A 14,986-nucleotide genomic window follows, 5' to 3' on the forward strand; every position below is an offset into this window, starting at 1 on the left:
GAGCAGTGAAAATAAAAAATCATTTTTTTTTTTTTCCTCAAATTTTTTTTTTTTTTTAGCCCGCTATTTTTTATTTTCACAAGGCTAACAGGAGAAATTGGACCGCAAAAGCTGTTGTGCAATTTGTCCTGAGTACACCGATACCCCATATGTGGGGGGGGACCACTGTTTGGGTGCATGGGAGAGCTCAGAAGGGAAGGAGCGCCATTTTGAAATGCTGACTTTGATGGAATGGTCTGCAGGCGTCATGTATGTTTGCAGAGTCCCTGATGTGCCTAAACAGACACACCCCACAAGTGACCCAATTTTGGAAACTAGACCCCCCCCCCCCAAGGAGCTTATCTAGATGTGTGGTGAGCACTTTGAACCCCCAAGTGCTTCACAGAAGTTTATAACACAGAGCCGTGAAAATAAAAAAATATTTTTTTTCCTCAAAAAATGATTTTCTCCTTTGCCTCATTGGGGGACACAGGTACTGTTGGTGTATGCTACTGCCGCCTGGAGGCTGACACTAAGTGAATGACAAAAAAAGGTTAGCTCCTCCTCTGCAGTATACACCCTCGCCTCGGTTGCAGGCAAAACCAGTTCTTGCTTAGTGTCCATTGGAGGCACACGTCTGGTCTTTTTTTCCAGACTCTGTCATTTTTTCCATGAAGATAAGACGGGGGCAACGGACCCTATTGAAAGGGTTCGATTTCCCCAAACCAACAACGGGCGAGCACGTGCGAGTGTCACCTCCACGTATCCTTTCCCGCTACTTGGGACATGATGCCGGACTGAGCCCTGACCACCCTAAGGTAGTGAAACCCTAGGCTGTACAGGGGCCTACGAACAGTCATCACCAATGCCAGACAGCGGTGATGGAAGGTGGCGGACGGTCCCTCTCCTCATCCCCTATAGGGAAGATGGAGTTAGGGTGCCTGCACCGTCCTTAAGTTTTTTTTGCAGCCCCCCCCCCCCCACAACCTGAGGATCAAGATGGACGTCTAGGGGTGAGGTGTGGAAGGAGGTGGGCTGGGAGGGCTCCTGTAGACCCCCAGGGTCGGCACTCCTGGTGGTGCCGTTTTCGGACATTCCCGGGCTTCCGTGCGTTGCACCACATAGTGTGGCAGCCAGCGGCGCATGTTTTTCTGCCCAGGCCCTGCTTCCGGCGGTCCCGCCCCGGGTCCGGGCGCACGCTGAAAATTTAGTCCCTGGCTTTTGCCGAAGCTAGGAAGTCCCACACCCCCCCCCCCGTGACGCGGCCACTTCCGGCAGACCCGCCCCCCCGTGGCCTCGGGCGGACGTCAAAAATTTAGTCCCCGGCTTCTACCGGAGCTAGGCCGCGGGCGGAAGTTCCGCCCCATGACGTCCCGGCGACCTCCTCTTCGTCCGAAGGCCTGACCACATGCCGAGGCGCGCTTTGTTTTAAAAAAAAAAAAAAAAAGCAGCTGGTCAGCAGGCTCGACGCCTAACAGGAACCAGGACAGGGGACACAGGACTGGGGTAAGTGCTACCCCTGGAGGAAGGCCACTCTCTGTGTTTCTAGAGGCTAAGCAGTTTTTTGCCCATGGCATATCACTTAGCTACCATCATGTCCAGAAAAGCTAAGGCACACACGTTCCTGTACGTTGCGTGCACCTCCTGTAAGTCAGCCTTCCCACATGCGCAAACCAAACAGATTTGTGAAGCTTGTGATTCCGAACGTGCCCAGGAGCCCTCCCCTGCGACCCAGCCCAGTGTACCGAGCCCCCCGGAATGGGCTCTCTCTCTGTTGCAGTCTATGGCATCGCTTACGAGAGCAATCGAGTCCCTTTGAACCCCAGATAGGGGCAGGGATAGCGGCTCGCCTGTGTTAGAGGGGTTCTCTACCTCACAGGAGCCTCCGGCCTGCAGGGGCCGCTCTCACTCTAGGCAGACACACGGGGGGAAACGAACCCACACAGCGTCTCCCGGTCCATCTGGTGCTTCGACATCTATAAGCTCGGCTTCTCGCTCACCTTCACCAAGGGTCGTTAACGGGAGCTCAGATTACGACTCGGATGAGCCGCTTGATTCGGGTACTCCAGAGTACCGGGAAACAGTTGACAGTCTCATTGAGGCCATCAACCAGACCCTTGGGATTGAAGATTATTCCACCTTGGCCTCAGGTCACAAGGTCTCATTTAAGCGAGCAAAGCGGCTGCATAGAGTATTTAGCTCTCACCCCGAGTTTGAGGGCATAGTGCAACACAGGGAGCGGCCCGACAAGCATTTCTCAGGGCAAAAGGCGCTCGAGGCGAGGTACTCGTTCGCCCCTGTACTCCGTAAGAAATGGGCAGGGTCCCCAACAGTAGATCCACCTGTTTCACGCTTGGCCTCTATAAAACCCTGTTATGCATACCTAGTGGATCCTCTATCAAGAATCCCACTGACTGTCTCATTGAGAGCCTGGCTCGCTCAGTGTTTGAGGCATCAGGTTCAGCACTCTTACCCCCCCCCCCTCATTTGCGGCACCTTGAGTAGCAAAGGCCATGATGGCTTGGTCAGAATCATCGGACAGAGCCCTGCAGGGTATGGACCTACCAGCAGAGGTATCAGAGATCGCAAATCAAATCACTTTGGCTGGGGACTACCTAATTAATGCATCTTTGGATGCGGCCAACTGCGCGGCACTCACTGTGACAAATACGATCTCCATTAGGAGGGCTTTATGGTTGAGGACATGGTGGGCAGACACAACTTCCAAGAAATCCCTGACTTCCTTGCCTTATCAGAGCGGTCGTCTGTTCGGGGAGAAGTTGGATCAGCTCATCTCTGATTCCACGGGTGGAAAGAGCAGTTTTCTCCCTCAGCAATGGGTCAAACAGCCATTTCGCCAACTTCAGACACAGTTTCGATCCTTTCGCAACCCCGGGTGGGCTGCAGCGACCAATCCCGCCGCTTCAGGTCGTCCCAGCCAGGACAGGGATCGGCAGGTTTCATATAGAACCAACCTGTTGGGGAGAATGCGTACCCACCAGCCCAGATCAAGAGGACCTAGGTCCCAGAGATCTTCAGCCAAATGACTTGAGGCAATTTCAAGGCGACTCCGGCAAGGTAGGCAGCCGCCTGCTTTGGTTTCGCCACGCCTGGCTCTGTCACACACGACGCATGGGTAAGAGAGCTGGTGTCCTCTGGGTACAAGATAGAATTCATCAAATACCCCCAAGGTTTTTTTTCTTTCCCGTCCTCCCAAAGTAATTCCCCGAGCAAGGGCTTTACTCGAGGCCATAAAATTACTCCAGCACAACGAAGTCATTGTCCCCATACCGGAGAACAAGAAATATCAGGGGTTCTACTCCAACCTGTTCACGGTGGACCTAAAGCTCTGGAGTCTGGTTTGAGTTGATACACATGCAGCATATAAATGCATGTTGATATTGGCCATAAAACATAAAACCTGCAAAAGACAAAATGAGCAAAAACCCTGCTGTAAATAAATAAAGCAAAAGTGCATCTAAATAAGAGTTTGTAGTAATACTGTTTTTGATCAAAAGTAGCATGAATGCCATCCCACCACGACACGGTAACTCTGTTCGGGATAGTCCTACACTGTCCAATATTAAAAACCTTGACTTGTGTCAAAGTTGACCTCAATGTGTGAACAAGGGCAGACAAAAGGACTGGGTCCCAAACAGTAGACACCAGTCTGGGGAAGCATTATATACAATTTGCCATGGGGCGGGGAGAATACTTGGCCTCTATTGACATCCAAGATGCCTACTTACACATCCCCGTTTTTCCCCCGCACCAAAGGTTTCTGCGCTTCGCCATCAACGGCCTACATTTTCAGTTCGCAGCACTTCCCTTCGGGTTGGCCACTGCTCCCAGGGTATTCACAAAAGTCATGACGGTCGTCATGGCCACCCTACACTCCCGGGGCATAGTTGTCTTTCCTTATTTAGACGACCTCTTGGTCAAGGGCCCTCATTTCGGGCATGCGAGGAGAGTGTCCAGCATCACGCTAGGTACTCTTTCCCGCCTAGGATGGTTGGTCAATCTGAAAAAGTCATCCCCTGTTCCATCTCAGAAAATTTCCTTCTTAGGAATGATCTTCGATACTTCCTGAGGGTTGGTAATTCTCCCTCAGGACAAGGCCCTAGCTCTCCGGCAGGGAGACCGGAAACTGCGCCAACCAGTCCCTATACCATCCGTTTCTGCATGAGGATGCTAGGAAAGATGGTGGGAGCAATGGAGGCAATTCCGTTTGCCCAGCTCCATCTTCGCCCCCTGCAGCAGGCCCTCTTATCAGCCTGGGACAAAAACCCATTCTCTCTCGATCGCCGGTGTCGGTTGTCCATACAGGTCAGACAGGCACTTGGGTGGTGGACAGCCAGTGCCTCACTTCTCCAGGGCAAGCCCTTTCCCCCAGACCAGTGGCTGGTGGTCACAACCGAAGCTAGCCTCCTCGGCTGGGGAGCGGTTTTTCGCCACCACACGACCCAGAGACGGTGGTCGCCGCAGGAGGCACGCCTCCTAATCAGCTTGTTGCAATAGCATCGGACATGGCTGGATTGTAATATTTTATTGATTAAATATTACTATTGCTCTGGCTGTTAAAAGTGAAACAGCCAATCACAGCGATCGTAGCCACGTTGGGGCTAAGCCACCCCCCCTGGGGTGAAGTACAAAGGGTCCTGTGCGCGCGCGGGTCGGGTGACCTTCAGTGACCCCGGTCACCCGACCCGCAGGGGGGCTATAAATTCATGACGCCACATAGGTGTCATGGGTTGGATTGGCACCGACTTTCATGACGCCTACGTGGCGTCTAAGGTCGGGAAGGGGTTAAATCTGAAGAGGCAATTTGCATATCCTCTTGTGCAGGCATTGCAGGACCTTTAGTTATCCATGGTTACAACCACTGGTTTAATGAGGTAATTAGCTAGTGGTCGTTTGCATATTAAATTTCCCAGAGGAGCATTGCATGGCGAATAAGCCTCCTTACCTTGACAAGCCAGAGCTGGTATGTCACTCTCCACAAGGAGAAACCTTACCCCTTAGACCTCAGTCCAGAGCCTCTCACCTAGCCAAATCGGCTCTCATACTTTGCACTGATGAGGGCCAATAACCTGAAACTGAGATTCTGATTGGGCCTCTATCCTAACTAAGTTATATTACAAGACTCGTTAAAGGGTTGATTATGACTTGTAGGATTGCTGCTACCAACAGGTGGCGCTATAGAGTTCAAGTCCGCTTTTTCTCTGAAGAGGCAATTTGCATATCCTCGTGTGCAGGCATTGCAGGACCTTTAGTTATCCATTGTTACAACCACTGGTTTAATGAGGTAATTAGCTAGTGGTCGTAACCATGGATACCTAAGGTCCTGCAATTCCTGCACACAAGGAAAATGATATTCCAAATCAGAAAAACTATACTACATATAATTAGAGGGATTTGCTAATATTAATAAATAATTTTTCAGCTACTACTTATTGGGATATGATCTCTGAGATGAGAATACCTCAATAGCATGACAAGAACAGTAAGTCACAGTAAAAGGCTACGTTTACACGGCTGTATTTTTGGTCAGAGTTCTGTCCTTGGGGAAAATCTAACCGCATTTGGACCAATGTTATTTACCGTAATAGGGCTGTTCAGATGTGCAGTGTTTTTTAGGTTTTCTTTTCACTGATAGAATGTCCATCAAAAAAATAAAAATGCATGGTCACTTATGTGAAGCTGATTCACAGACACCATGAGCTGCTTGACCTAGAACAAGGGGTAACACGCTCTGACTTGTCACACTATCAAAGCCAGTCCACTAATGACCCCATCAAATATCCTTATTCCCGTGCTTCCTGCTAAACCGCCCCTGGATGCCATACTGGCTGTCCACCAAACCTTTAAGGGGGTTTTACACACAGCGATATCGCTAGCAATATCACTAAAGCATCACCGATTTGGTGACGCAGCAGCGATATTGCTGTGTGTGATACTTACCTCCGACCGGCTTCCCCGCTGTCTGTCGATCGCTCAGCTCCATTTCTCGTCGGGCGCTTCCTGCTGGCGCCGACGAGCGATGCATGGACGCGGACGGGAGGTCGTCAGGATCGCCGCGTCTGAAAGGTAAGTAATGACAGCTGTATCGCTGTGAGATCTGCCTGTGTGGCAGCTCACTAGCGATCATTTAGCGATGCACCAGCGATCCTGACCGGGTCGTATCGTTGTCGGGATCGCTGGTGCATCGCTAAATGTAAAGGGGCCTTTAGACTGTCTCCCCTCCCCCCTTCATTGTCCAGCAGCTTTCATTAATTAAAATGAGTCCACCATAACTATAGGGAACCATGGCTGATAGATTACCCTTCTGTTGGGCTTAAGCCCCCGTTACACACTGCGTTATCGCTATCAATATCGCTGTAAAGTCACCGATTTTGTGACGTAGCAGCGATATTGCTAGTGATATCGCTACATGTGATACTTACCTCCGACCGGCTCCCCCTGCTGGTTATCGCTGATTGCGCGAGAAGCTCCTGGACCATTCCTCGTCGGCCACTTCCTGCGGCGCTTCCTGTGGCGCCGACGAGCGACGCGTGGAGCCGGGCGGGAGGACGCAGAATCGCCGCTTCTGACAGGTAAGTAGCGACCCCCGACCCCAGCGATGTCGCTGGTGAGATCTGCCTGTGTGGCAGCTCACTAGCGACGCCCCAGCGATCCTGACCGTGTCATATCGCTAGTCTGGATCGCTGGTGCATCGCTAGGTGTAACGGTACCCTTAGAAGGGTAATACTAAAATGCTAATCAAAATATTTTCAGAATTATCAGATAGCGTATGTACAAAGAAGATGATGGATTCAGTGAAGCATAAATCAACTTAAAATGGTAAACTCTCAAGGAAAATATCAAATATACTGTTCCACAGTTTACCGAGAAAGAAGGTCGGGCGGGAGATGAGAAAGCAAGAGACGGTGAGACAGGAAGTTGCATCTCTTCATAAACCCGTCCCTCCTCAGTAAAATTCCAAGCAGACAGATGGCCTGCTATTTCTTATATCCTTTTTACTTATTTTCCATAAAAACAGAATGATCCCCCGAAATACTAACGGCTCATGAGGTTAAGTTTGGGTCAGAAAGCTCACTGCCTGTCTGGACATCGCCGTCTATACTAGGACTGTAAAAGTTGGATTTGTGAAACCGGCCCTTCTTTTTATTCAGATAGTGAATATTTGTCGTATATTTTCTTTTCCAGGGCAAGAGAAAGAAGCGGAAGAGAGAGAAACAGTCCCAGGAAGCAGAAGGTATGAAGCACGGCTAAAGCTCCTATAGCTAACCTACACAACATGAGACCTCTCGTGGTGCTCTGTGATTCAGTGGTAGTAGTGGTGGACATTAACTCTGAATTAGAGGAACATTTGTTACCCTTATTTTGAACAGTGATTCGGTTCTCACAGTCCCTCTAACCGTGCAGAACGAAGTCCCGCTGCTTGTTGCTTCATGGTGGGGCCAGTCATTTATATACACACCTTCTCACCTGCTTGTTTTCCCTTGATCTTCATGCTATCCACCACTCCCCGTCTACTTTGAGAGCTCTGGCTTGATGGCACCAGAGCACGGAGTGGAGACATATGGAAAACAAGGTGGGAAAATGTAGTTAAAAGTTTGGCCTTGCTGTGATGCACTGAGTTTCTGTACTTTGTCATCCTGTGCCACTTACAGAGGACTTTTCACCAGTTTGAGCAGGTTAAACTGGCCACATCATGGAATAGTGGCTGCAGAGCTGAGTAAAATGTATGTATTTTTTCCCCTGTATGATGCCTCCTGCTTATGATTGGTCAACAGCTCTTCTGTCACACTGCAGTCAGCTCTGCTGTGCCCCACTTCTCCCCCTACACTGGCTGCCATGTGAGATGCATTAGTGATCTCACTGCAGAGTGATTAAAAGTTCTGGGGGTAGAGCAGAAATGAGTGTGATCAGTGAGGAGAGTAGACTGTCTGTCATTACATGTCTCACACACAGGAGAAAGCGTATTCTTGTTTTTTCCCTACATGACACTTCCTACTTGTTTTTCGTGAATCTCATGCTGTTATCTCTGCAACAGAGAGGAGAAATAAGAAAAAAAAAAAATAAAATGGTTTACTCAGCTTTGCAGCCAGTATTCCATAATGTGGCCAGTTTAACATGGTCAAAGTGGTGAAAGGTCCTATTTAATGAGGGCAGCCAGTGAACTTTAACCAAATGCATACGTAATATAAGGACTGCCAAGAACTAAGGAGATTAATATCCTACCATTATGCTACACTTCGTCTTGGGCAGTAATGGCCACTATAAACTTGACTGACCTGTTTCTACATAGGGGTCAAGAACAACACATTGACCCTTTTGGTTACCTATGTGTTCCCATAGTGATTGGATAATTATTGCTTAGTTACCTGCCTATACAAAACAAGTCTTTGTGTACAGAATTGGAAGCACGGCCTTTTGATAACGTGTATACAGGGCCGGTTTTAGGCAAAGTGGGGCCCAAATGCTGACATATTGTACATCACACAGAAGCATTTCGGTTGTAGTTACATGCGCTGAGTTCAGGCCGCTAAACGAGTGTGATCGACAATATTGAAGTCATTCGACATTTGTTTCCCGGCCTCTTTACACCAACTGAGAAAGAATGATGGGAACAGGACAATCACTGTTAGATCAATCTGTCCCCATACAGTATCATGTTATCAGCAGCACATCTATAGTTTACACCAGCGATGTACTGCCGAGAACAATGATTTTTGTTCCCGCATTAACAATCCAATCACTCGATGAATATAGAGCATTTTGCTTGTTTAGTATAATACACCTCATAGTCTTCCACATAGTATAATATGCACATCCCAGTCCTCCATATAATAGAATGTGCCCCATAGTCCTCCACATAGTATAACACACTCCCCATAGTCTGCCATATAGTATAATACACTCCCCATAGTCCTCCCTATATTAAAATACACTGCTCAGTCCTCCATACAGTATAATGCACCGCCATAGTGATCCATGTAGTACAATTCACTTCCCATAGTATAATGCACCCTATAGTTCTTCACATAGTATAATGTATTCCCCATAGTCCTCAATACAGTATAATGCAGCCCACATTTAATGCAGGCACCCCACAGAATATAATGCAGCCCCGCCATACAATATAACGTAACCCCCCCATAGAATATAATGGAGCCCCCTCATATAGTATAATGCAGCCACTCCATAGAATAAATGGTAGCCTCCCATAGAATATAATGCAGCCCCCCATAGAATACAATGTAGCCCTCTCATAGAGTATGATGCAATCACCCCTCATAGAATATAATAAATTTAATACAGCCCCCATAGAATATAATGTAGCCCCCCCATAGAATATAGTACAGCCCACTTCCACATAGAATATAATGTAGCCCCATCAAAGAGTATGATGCAATCCTCCCTCATGAAATCTAATACAGACCTCCCCCATACAATATAATGTATCCCTGCCCCCCCCCCCAATGGCCCCACAGTCCAGTACTCACTCATTTGATATATTTAAAAAGAAAACACACAATCCTGACCTCTACTCGTGCCCCACGCTGCTCCCGGCTCGGCTCCCGTCTCCCCAACTGCACTGCCCGGTACACAGCAGGTACGGGATGAAGTGACGTCATCGCACACCCGCAGTATCAGAGGCAGAGGGGAATGATGAGAAAGGGAGCACCAGCTGACGATCTCTCCTCCATCATTGCTTTGAACGCTTATCGTCTTAAGTATTCAGACCCTTTGCTCAGTATTGAGTAGATTCACCCTTTTGAGCTAGTACAGCCATGAGTTGTCTTGGGAATGATGCAACAAGCTTTTCACACCTGGATTCCCAAATTTCCAGTCAAGATGAGGCACAGAGTTTACATTTAATGAGAAAACAATTAACTTTTTTGAATTTACCAAATGGTTGCAATGAAACAGAGTGAACAATTTAAAGGGGTCTGAATACTTTCTGTAACCACTGTATACTCCATAACGTCAAGTTAACGCTAGGTCATTGAGCTTCCTATTACTCATGCTCAATATGGGTCCTATCTGTCGGACCCTAGTTAGTATCTGGGGGTCCCAACAGCGATTATACACTAGCCACAATTTTTCATGCCCATTGCAGTTTCCAGTTGTCTAAGCTGTACCCCTTTTTTGGTTTGCAGTTCCTAAACCGAAGAAGGTTTGTATTCAGCATCTTCCTCCAGAGAAGACCTGTGACAGCCCAGCCTCTTCCCATGGCAGCATGTTGGACTCTCCAGCAACACCCTCTGCTGCTCTCGCGTCTCCGGCGGCGCCCGCTGCCACCCACTCGGAACAAGCCCAACCGCTGTCCCTCACCACCAAACCAGAAGCAAGAGCACAGTTATCTCTCAGCCACTCCGCAGCCTTCCTGGCCTCCAAGTCTCCTCCGTCCTCCATCCTATCTGGGCACTTGTCTTCTGTCGGATCGCCGCTGCTCTCTCGGCCCATCCCGCTCACATCCTCTGTGTTGTCTCCACCCGGTGTCTTTCCGTTACCCTTATTGCAGGCACAACCCCTCTCTTTGGTGACCAAATCCAGTAACTGACATGGGGAAAAAAAAAATTCTATGGCTGGGATTGTTTCACGTAAAGGACATAGAAGGAGTTGTACTCTGCAGATCGGCATCTACTCTGCACTAGTATATGTATACTGCTTTGCAGATATGGATTTTGCTCTGCACGGGTTGGTGTGTGTATGATATATATATATATATATATATATATATATATATATATATATATATATATATACTCTACCAGCGGGGACCACTTTTTTTCTTTCCTGCTCTGCAATTCAACTCTTCGGACACGGACTGTGCTCTGTGGATATGGACACCACCATATAATGGTGCAGATATTTCAAGATGTTGGCCGCAGAGGGTGCGCATCACTTGACACGGGACTTGTCTTCTGCGGAGAGTCGGAGTGCTGTGGTTTACTAAAGGGACACGTTCATCAGGATGTGGGGCCGCTCGGCTCGCGTGTTCTTTTTAGGCGGATTACAGATTGTACCTCCCCTCCGATGCGCAGCCACTCATCGCATTGTACGCAAACCGCATGCATTATTGGTCAATATTTGATCTTGCGGTTTTACGCTTAACTATGGTTTTCTTCCTTTCTTAATTTTTTTTTTTTTTGTTTTCTTTAATGAAGTAAAAGTGGAAATGGGAAAAAAATCCATGTATATTGTACATACAAATGTGCCCGAGTAGGGGGAATGGGGTGTGCATGTTTCTACTTTGTATGTCCTAAGGAAAAGTTAGGAGGAACAAAAAATAATTATTGGTCCCTTTTTTAAGTGCTGGTCTAGGGGCAGCAAGCTATTATTTTTTTTTTTTTTTTATACCTATCTGGCATTCCCTGGATTACTATCACCTATACATGTGTTTTTCTCTCCCACTTACTGAGGATTTTGTCCTTTTTTTGTTTGTTTCCTCTCCACCTTTTCTCCATTCCATTCTTCTATACAGTTTTATGTATTTTTTTTTTTTTTTTTTTTTTTAATGGAAAAAATTTCTTGAAAAATGTGACTTTTTGTAACAAAATAGAAAATATATTGTGTTTTAAAATATAAGGGTTTGTTCGTGTTTTTGGTACAGTGTGCAGACGCTGCGAGCAGTGAATCAAATGTTGCGTTGTGCCCCTTAGTACAGCTTCATGACAAAGACCTGTGTTCAATGGAGACAATTGAAACCAAATAAAAGCACATGAGACTCTGAATCCTCGGTATTTGCACTATTGTGTATGCGTATGATGAAATAAATGTACACTTTTTTTTTTTTTTTTTTTTTTTTTTTTTTGAGAACCGGAAGCTTGCAGCAGATCCATCTTATTTTATCATGTGCCGTCAATCTTGTGTATGACCGCCACAGACGGATTCTCAACCGATTTCACCAAATTACCCAATCTGCAGATCCATCAAATGTATAGTGTTTGGCTAGTAAGAAGTGATGAGCGAACATGTGCTAGGTGTCTTTGGGGTGGTCGAATAATATGTTCAGGTCCCTGCGGCTGTTAGACAGTAGGGATTACCTAACAAACAGACAATCCCTGCATGTGTTGCGGCATTCGAACAGTCGTGACTCATGAGACATGCAGCCGCGGGGACTCGAACATATTATTCGAGCATGCCGAAGACACGCAGTTATTACACAAGCATGCTCAGATAACCCCTTATCCAAGCACGCTCGCTCATCACTACTATTTATAAATACCAATAGCGACAACAAAGGAGTAAATGATCAGCAATAATAGGAGATAACAATTTGTATTAAAATATATATAGAAAAATGGTTACATATATGACATGGACGTTCAGTGGAACAGAAAACTAAAGAAGACATATACCCCACTAGATAACTAGACATACAATAGATAACTATTGTAAAAGTATAAATTGACAATATGTCCAGAAATAGAAACTTTAAGTACGAAGTGTCTCTCTGAATAGGTAAGATGATATTCAATATGGTAAGCAAAAACAGCCATGTGAATTACCAATAGGTTGTGATGGACAATTGGAACATTAGAAGTCACTGGTATATTGGTAGAGACAACCAACAGTACATGCTACAGTATCACAGTAAAATACTGAAGCACATGGAGTTATATGTAGACATAGTGGATAGGGTATATGATCTGCTGACACACACCCCGATGCGCGTTTCACCACCTCTGCAGCTTCGTCAGGAGGTCTACTAGTAAACCTATTTGTGGATTTGATGTGGATTTTTTTTTTTTTTTTTTTTGAAAATTTTGCTGATACTGCAGTTCATACAGCACAAAGAATTGACATTCTGCTGGTCAATTTATGTGCAGAAAAGTTGTGCAACATGTAGATTACCTTTTATCAAAAATTTGATTAACTTTGCTGTTATTTTATTGCATATCTGCATGGAAAACCTGTGCCCTTTGGTCACGTTCACACGGATTGGTGTTCTCGGAAAGATTAAACCAGGTAGGCCGGGATCACACATGTGAGAAACTCGGGCAAGTCTCGCATGTTACTAGTCGGCACTGCCGCCGGTACTCGGGAGAGAAGCGTGCGGCTGCATGTATTGCTCTAGTGCGGCGGGTATGCGAGACTCGTCCGAGCTTCTCGCATGTGTGATCCCGGCCTTAGGGTACATTTAAGATATGGCATAATTTACTGATCAGTTGGTGGTCTGAACAATGTGATCTTGACCCACTCCCAAAAATCTGATGGCGCAACAGCCTTCTGTTCATTCTCTGCAGCATCCTGTAAGCACACATTGATTTTTAACGGGTCTGTACCATGTTAAAAAATAAATAATTCTAGTGCTATGACCCCTGCAGTTTTCCACCATCAATTAGTAAGTCAAGGGATATTCAACCAATATAATTAACCCAAAATTTCAAAATCCTTTAGGGTGATATCGCCTATAGTTATGTTTACTTTGCTCCAACAATGAGCGCTACATAACAAGTATCGATCTTTATTGTAACCGACATCGACATGCCATATACTCTGGGCATGGAATAAACCTTTTATTTTGCTCACATTACAAAGAATTGCTGTATTTTGTGCGTTAGGATTGTCTCCCTCTCTCTACACTATGACTTACCACCCAGTTGATTTTAAAAGGCTTGCACCCAAATCTGGTGGCTTTGGTGCTACTCCATATACATTTTAGTTTCTCTTCCACATGAGAAACAATCCGTGCCTCCTTTTTAAAACTTCTTGGGTGTTGGCAATATTAAAAAAAGTGTTTTTAAAATACATAGGAGGTGCTGTCCCTGGTGTGTTCTTCAGGATTGACTTACTAAGGTTCTCTGGTTACAACAACTGATGCAGGAGGCCATTGTCTGTGATGACTGAAAGAGTCGCTGGGACTCGGGCTTTGGAATCTCAGGCTACTGACAATGGTATTAAATTCTATAGTATTCGTCATTGACGTTATTGCCAGCAACACCTTGGAACTTTGGGTATTCTGGAAATCCTAGGTTAGTTGTTCGCAACTTGAATACAACTTTGTCAATCAATTGATTTGTAAGTATTCGGTGGTCCCACGAATGACAATGGCCTCAGGTTATAAGGTTCTCAAGATACAATAATCTCTCTTGGGTCATTGTGATTTGAAACCTCATTTTAATATACAATGCCCTAAAATTTAGGGTGTAAATGGTTCAGATCTGCAGCCGGACGCCAGCTACGTGGGCATTTCACTGCTAAAACACCCATATAACTGCAGTGTTTCCTCTGGTGGCTACAAACCTTTTTTTGGTTCACTGTGGCGCTTATGAATAGTGATGAGCAAATCTGCTACATGAGCATGGTCGGGGGGCTAACCGAGTGTCTTCGGCGTGCTCGACTAATGTGTGAGTCCCCGCGGCTGTTCAACAGCCGCAACACACGCAGGGATTGCCTGTCTGCGGCTGCTTAAACAGCTGCAGGGACACGAACATATTATTCGAGCACGCCGAAGACACTCAGCGCTTGAGCATGCTCGCTTCTACTAATGAATCATTTTTGCCTTTTGTGACTTTTATAGTTGTAGGTTGCATGACTGTTAAGCTAAAATATTGCATGATGGGATTAAAAGAAAATGTACTGGAGTACAATTGTGGAAACATTTTTCAGCTTTTTCAAAAAGTCTTTAAATGATGAATTTTAGGCTAAAACATCTGGAATTGACTAATCCTACCCATATTGACGAGCAAAAAACAGAAAAGTGGCCAAGAGTATTAAAGTGCAAAATGAATAACAAATTAGGAAGGAAAACAAATCTGTTTAAAAAAAAAAAAAAGTACATTCAGAGATTAATCCCCCTCTTGTGCTGTGCAATGATTCTGTAAATGTTCACGTTCTCTACATAGAAGTTGACTTCCGATAGTATTTTTTTTTAGACCTGTGGTAGACGTACCCTAAGGGCACATGCCGCATGTCTAGGGGTTATACAGCAGACACCCGGTGAGGAGTCCAGCAGTCTGCACATCATGGTTTTATTGTGGTTTTGCGTCAA

The 14,986-nt window shown here is 46.1% G+C and overlaps 1 protein-coding gene across 2 annotated transcripts in view; it reads left to right on the forward strand.

Annotated features, from left to right (window-relative positions):
- The window catches only part of TCF7L1 (transcription factor 7 like 1), a 60,928-nt gene extending 49,205 nt beyond the window's left edge, over nucleotides 1-11,723 (forward strand). For both annotated transcript variants that reach the window (XM_073588614.1, XM_073588615.1), the window contains exons 11-12: nucleotides 7,186-7,234; nucleotides 10,146-11,723. In XM_073588614.1, coding sequence (XP_073444715.1) covers nucleotides 7,186-7,234; nucleotides 10,146-10,549 — 453 coding nt within the window. In that variant the 3' untranslated portion in view covers nucleotides 10,550-11,723. The remainder of the gene's footprint in view (nucleotides 1-7,185; nucleotides 7,235-10,145) is intronic.
- The last annotated feature ends 3,263 nt before the right edge of the window (nucleotides 11,724-14,986 follow it).

This window comes from Dendrobates tinctorius, unplaced genomic scaffold (assembly GCF_039654945.1).
Source record: "Dendrobates tinctorius isolate UK_male_01 unplaced genomic scaffold, ASM3965494v1 ptg000104l, whole genome shotgun sequence".
Lineage (NCBI taxonomy): Eukaryota > Metazoa > Chordata > Amphibia > Anura > Dendrobatidae > Dendrobates > Dendrobates tinctorius.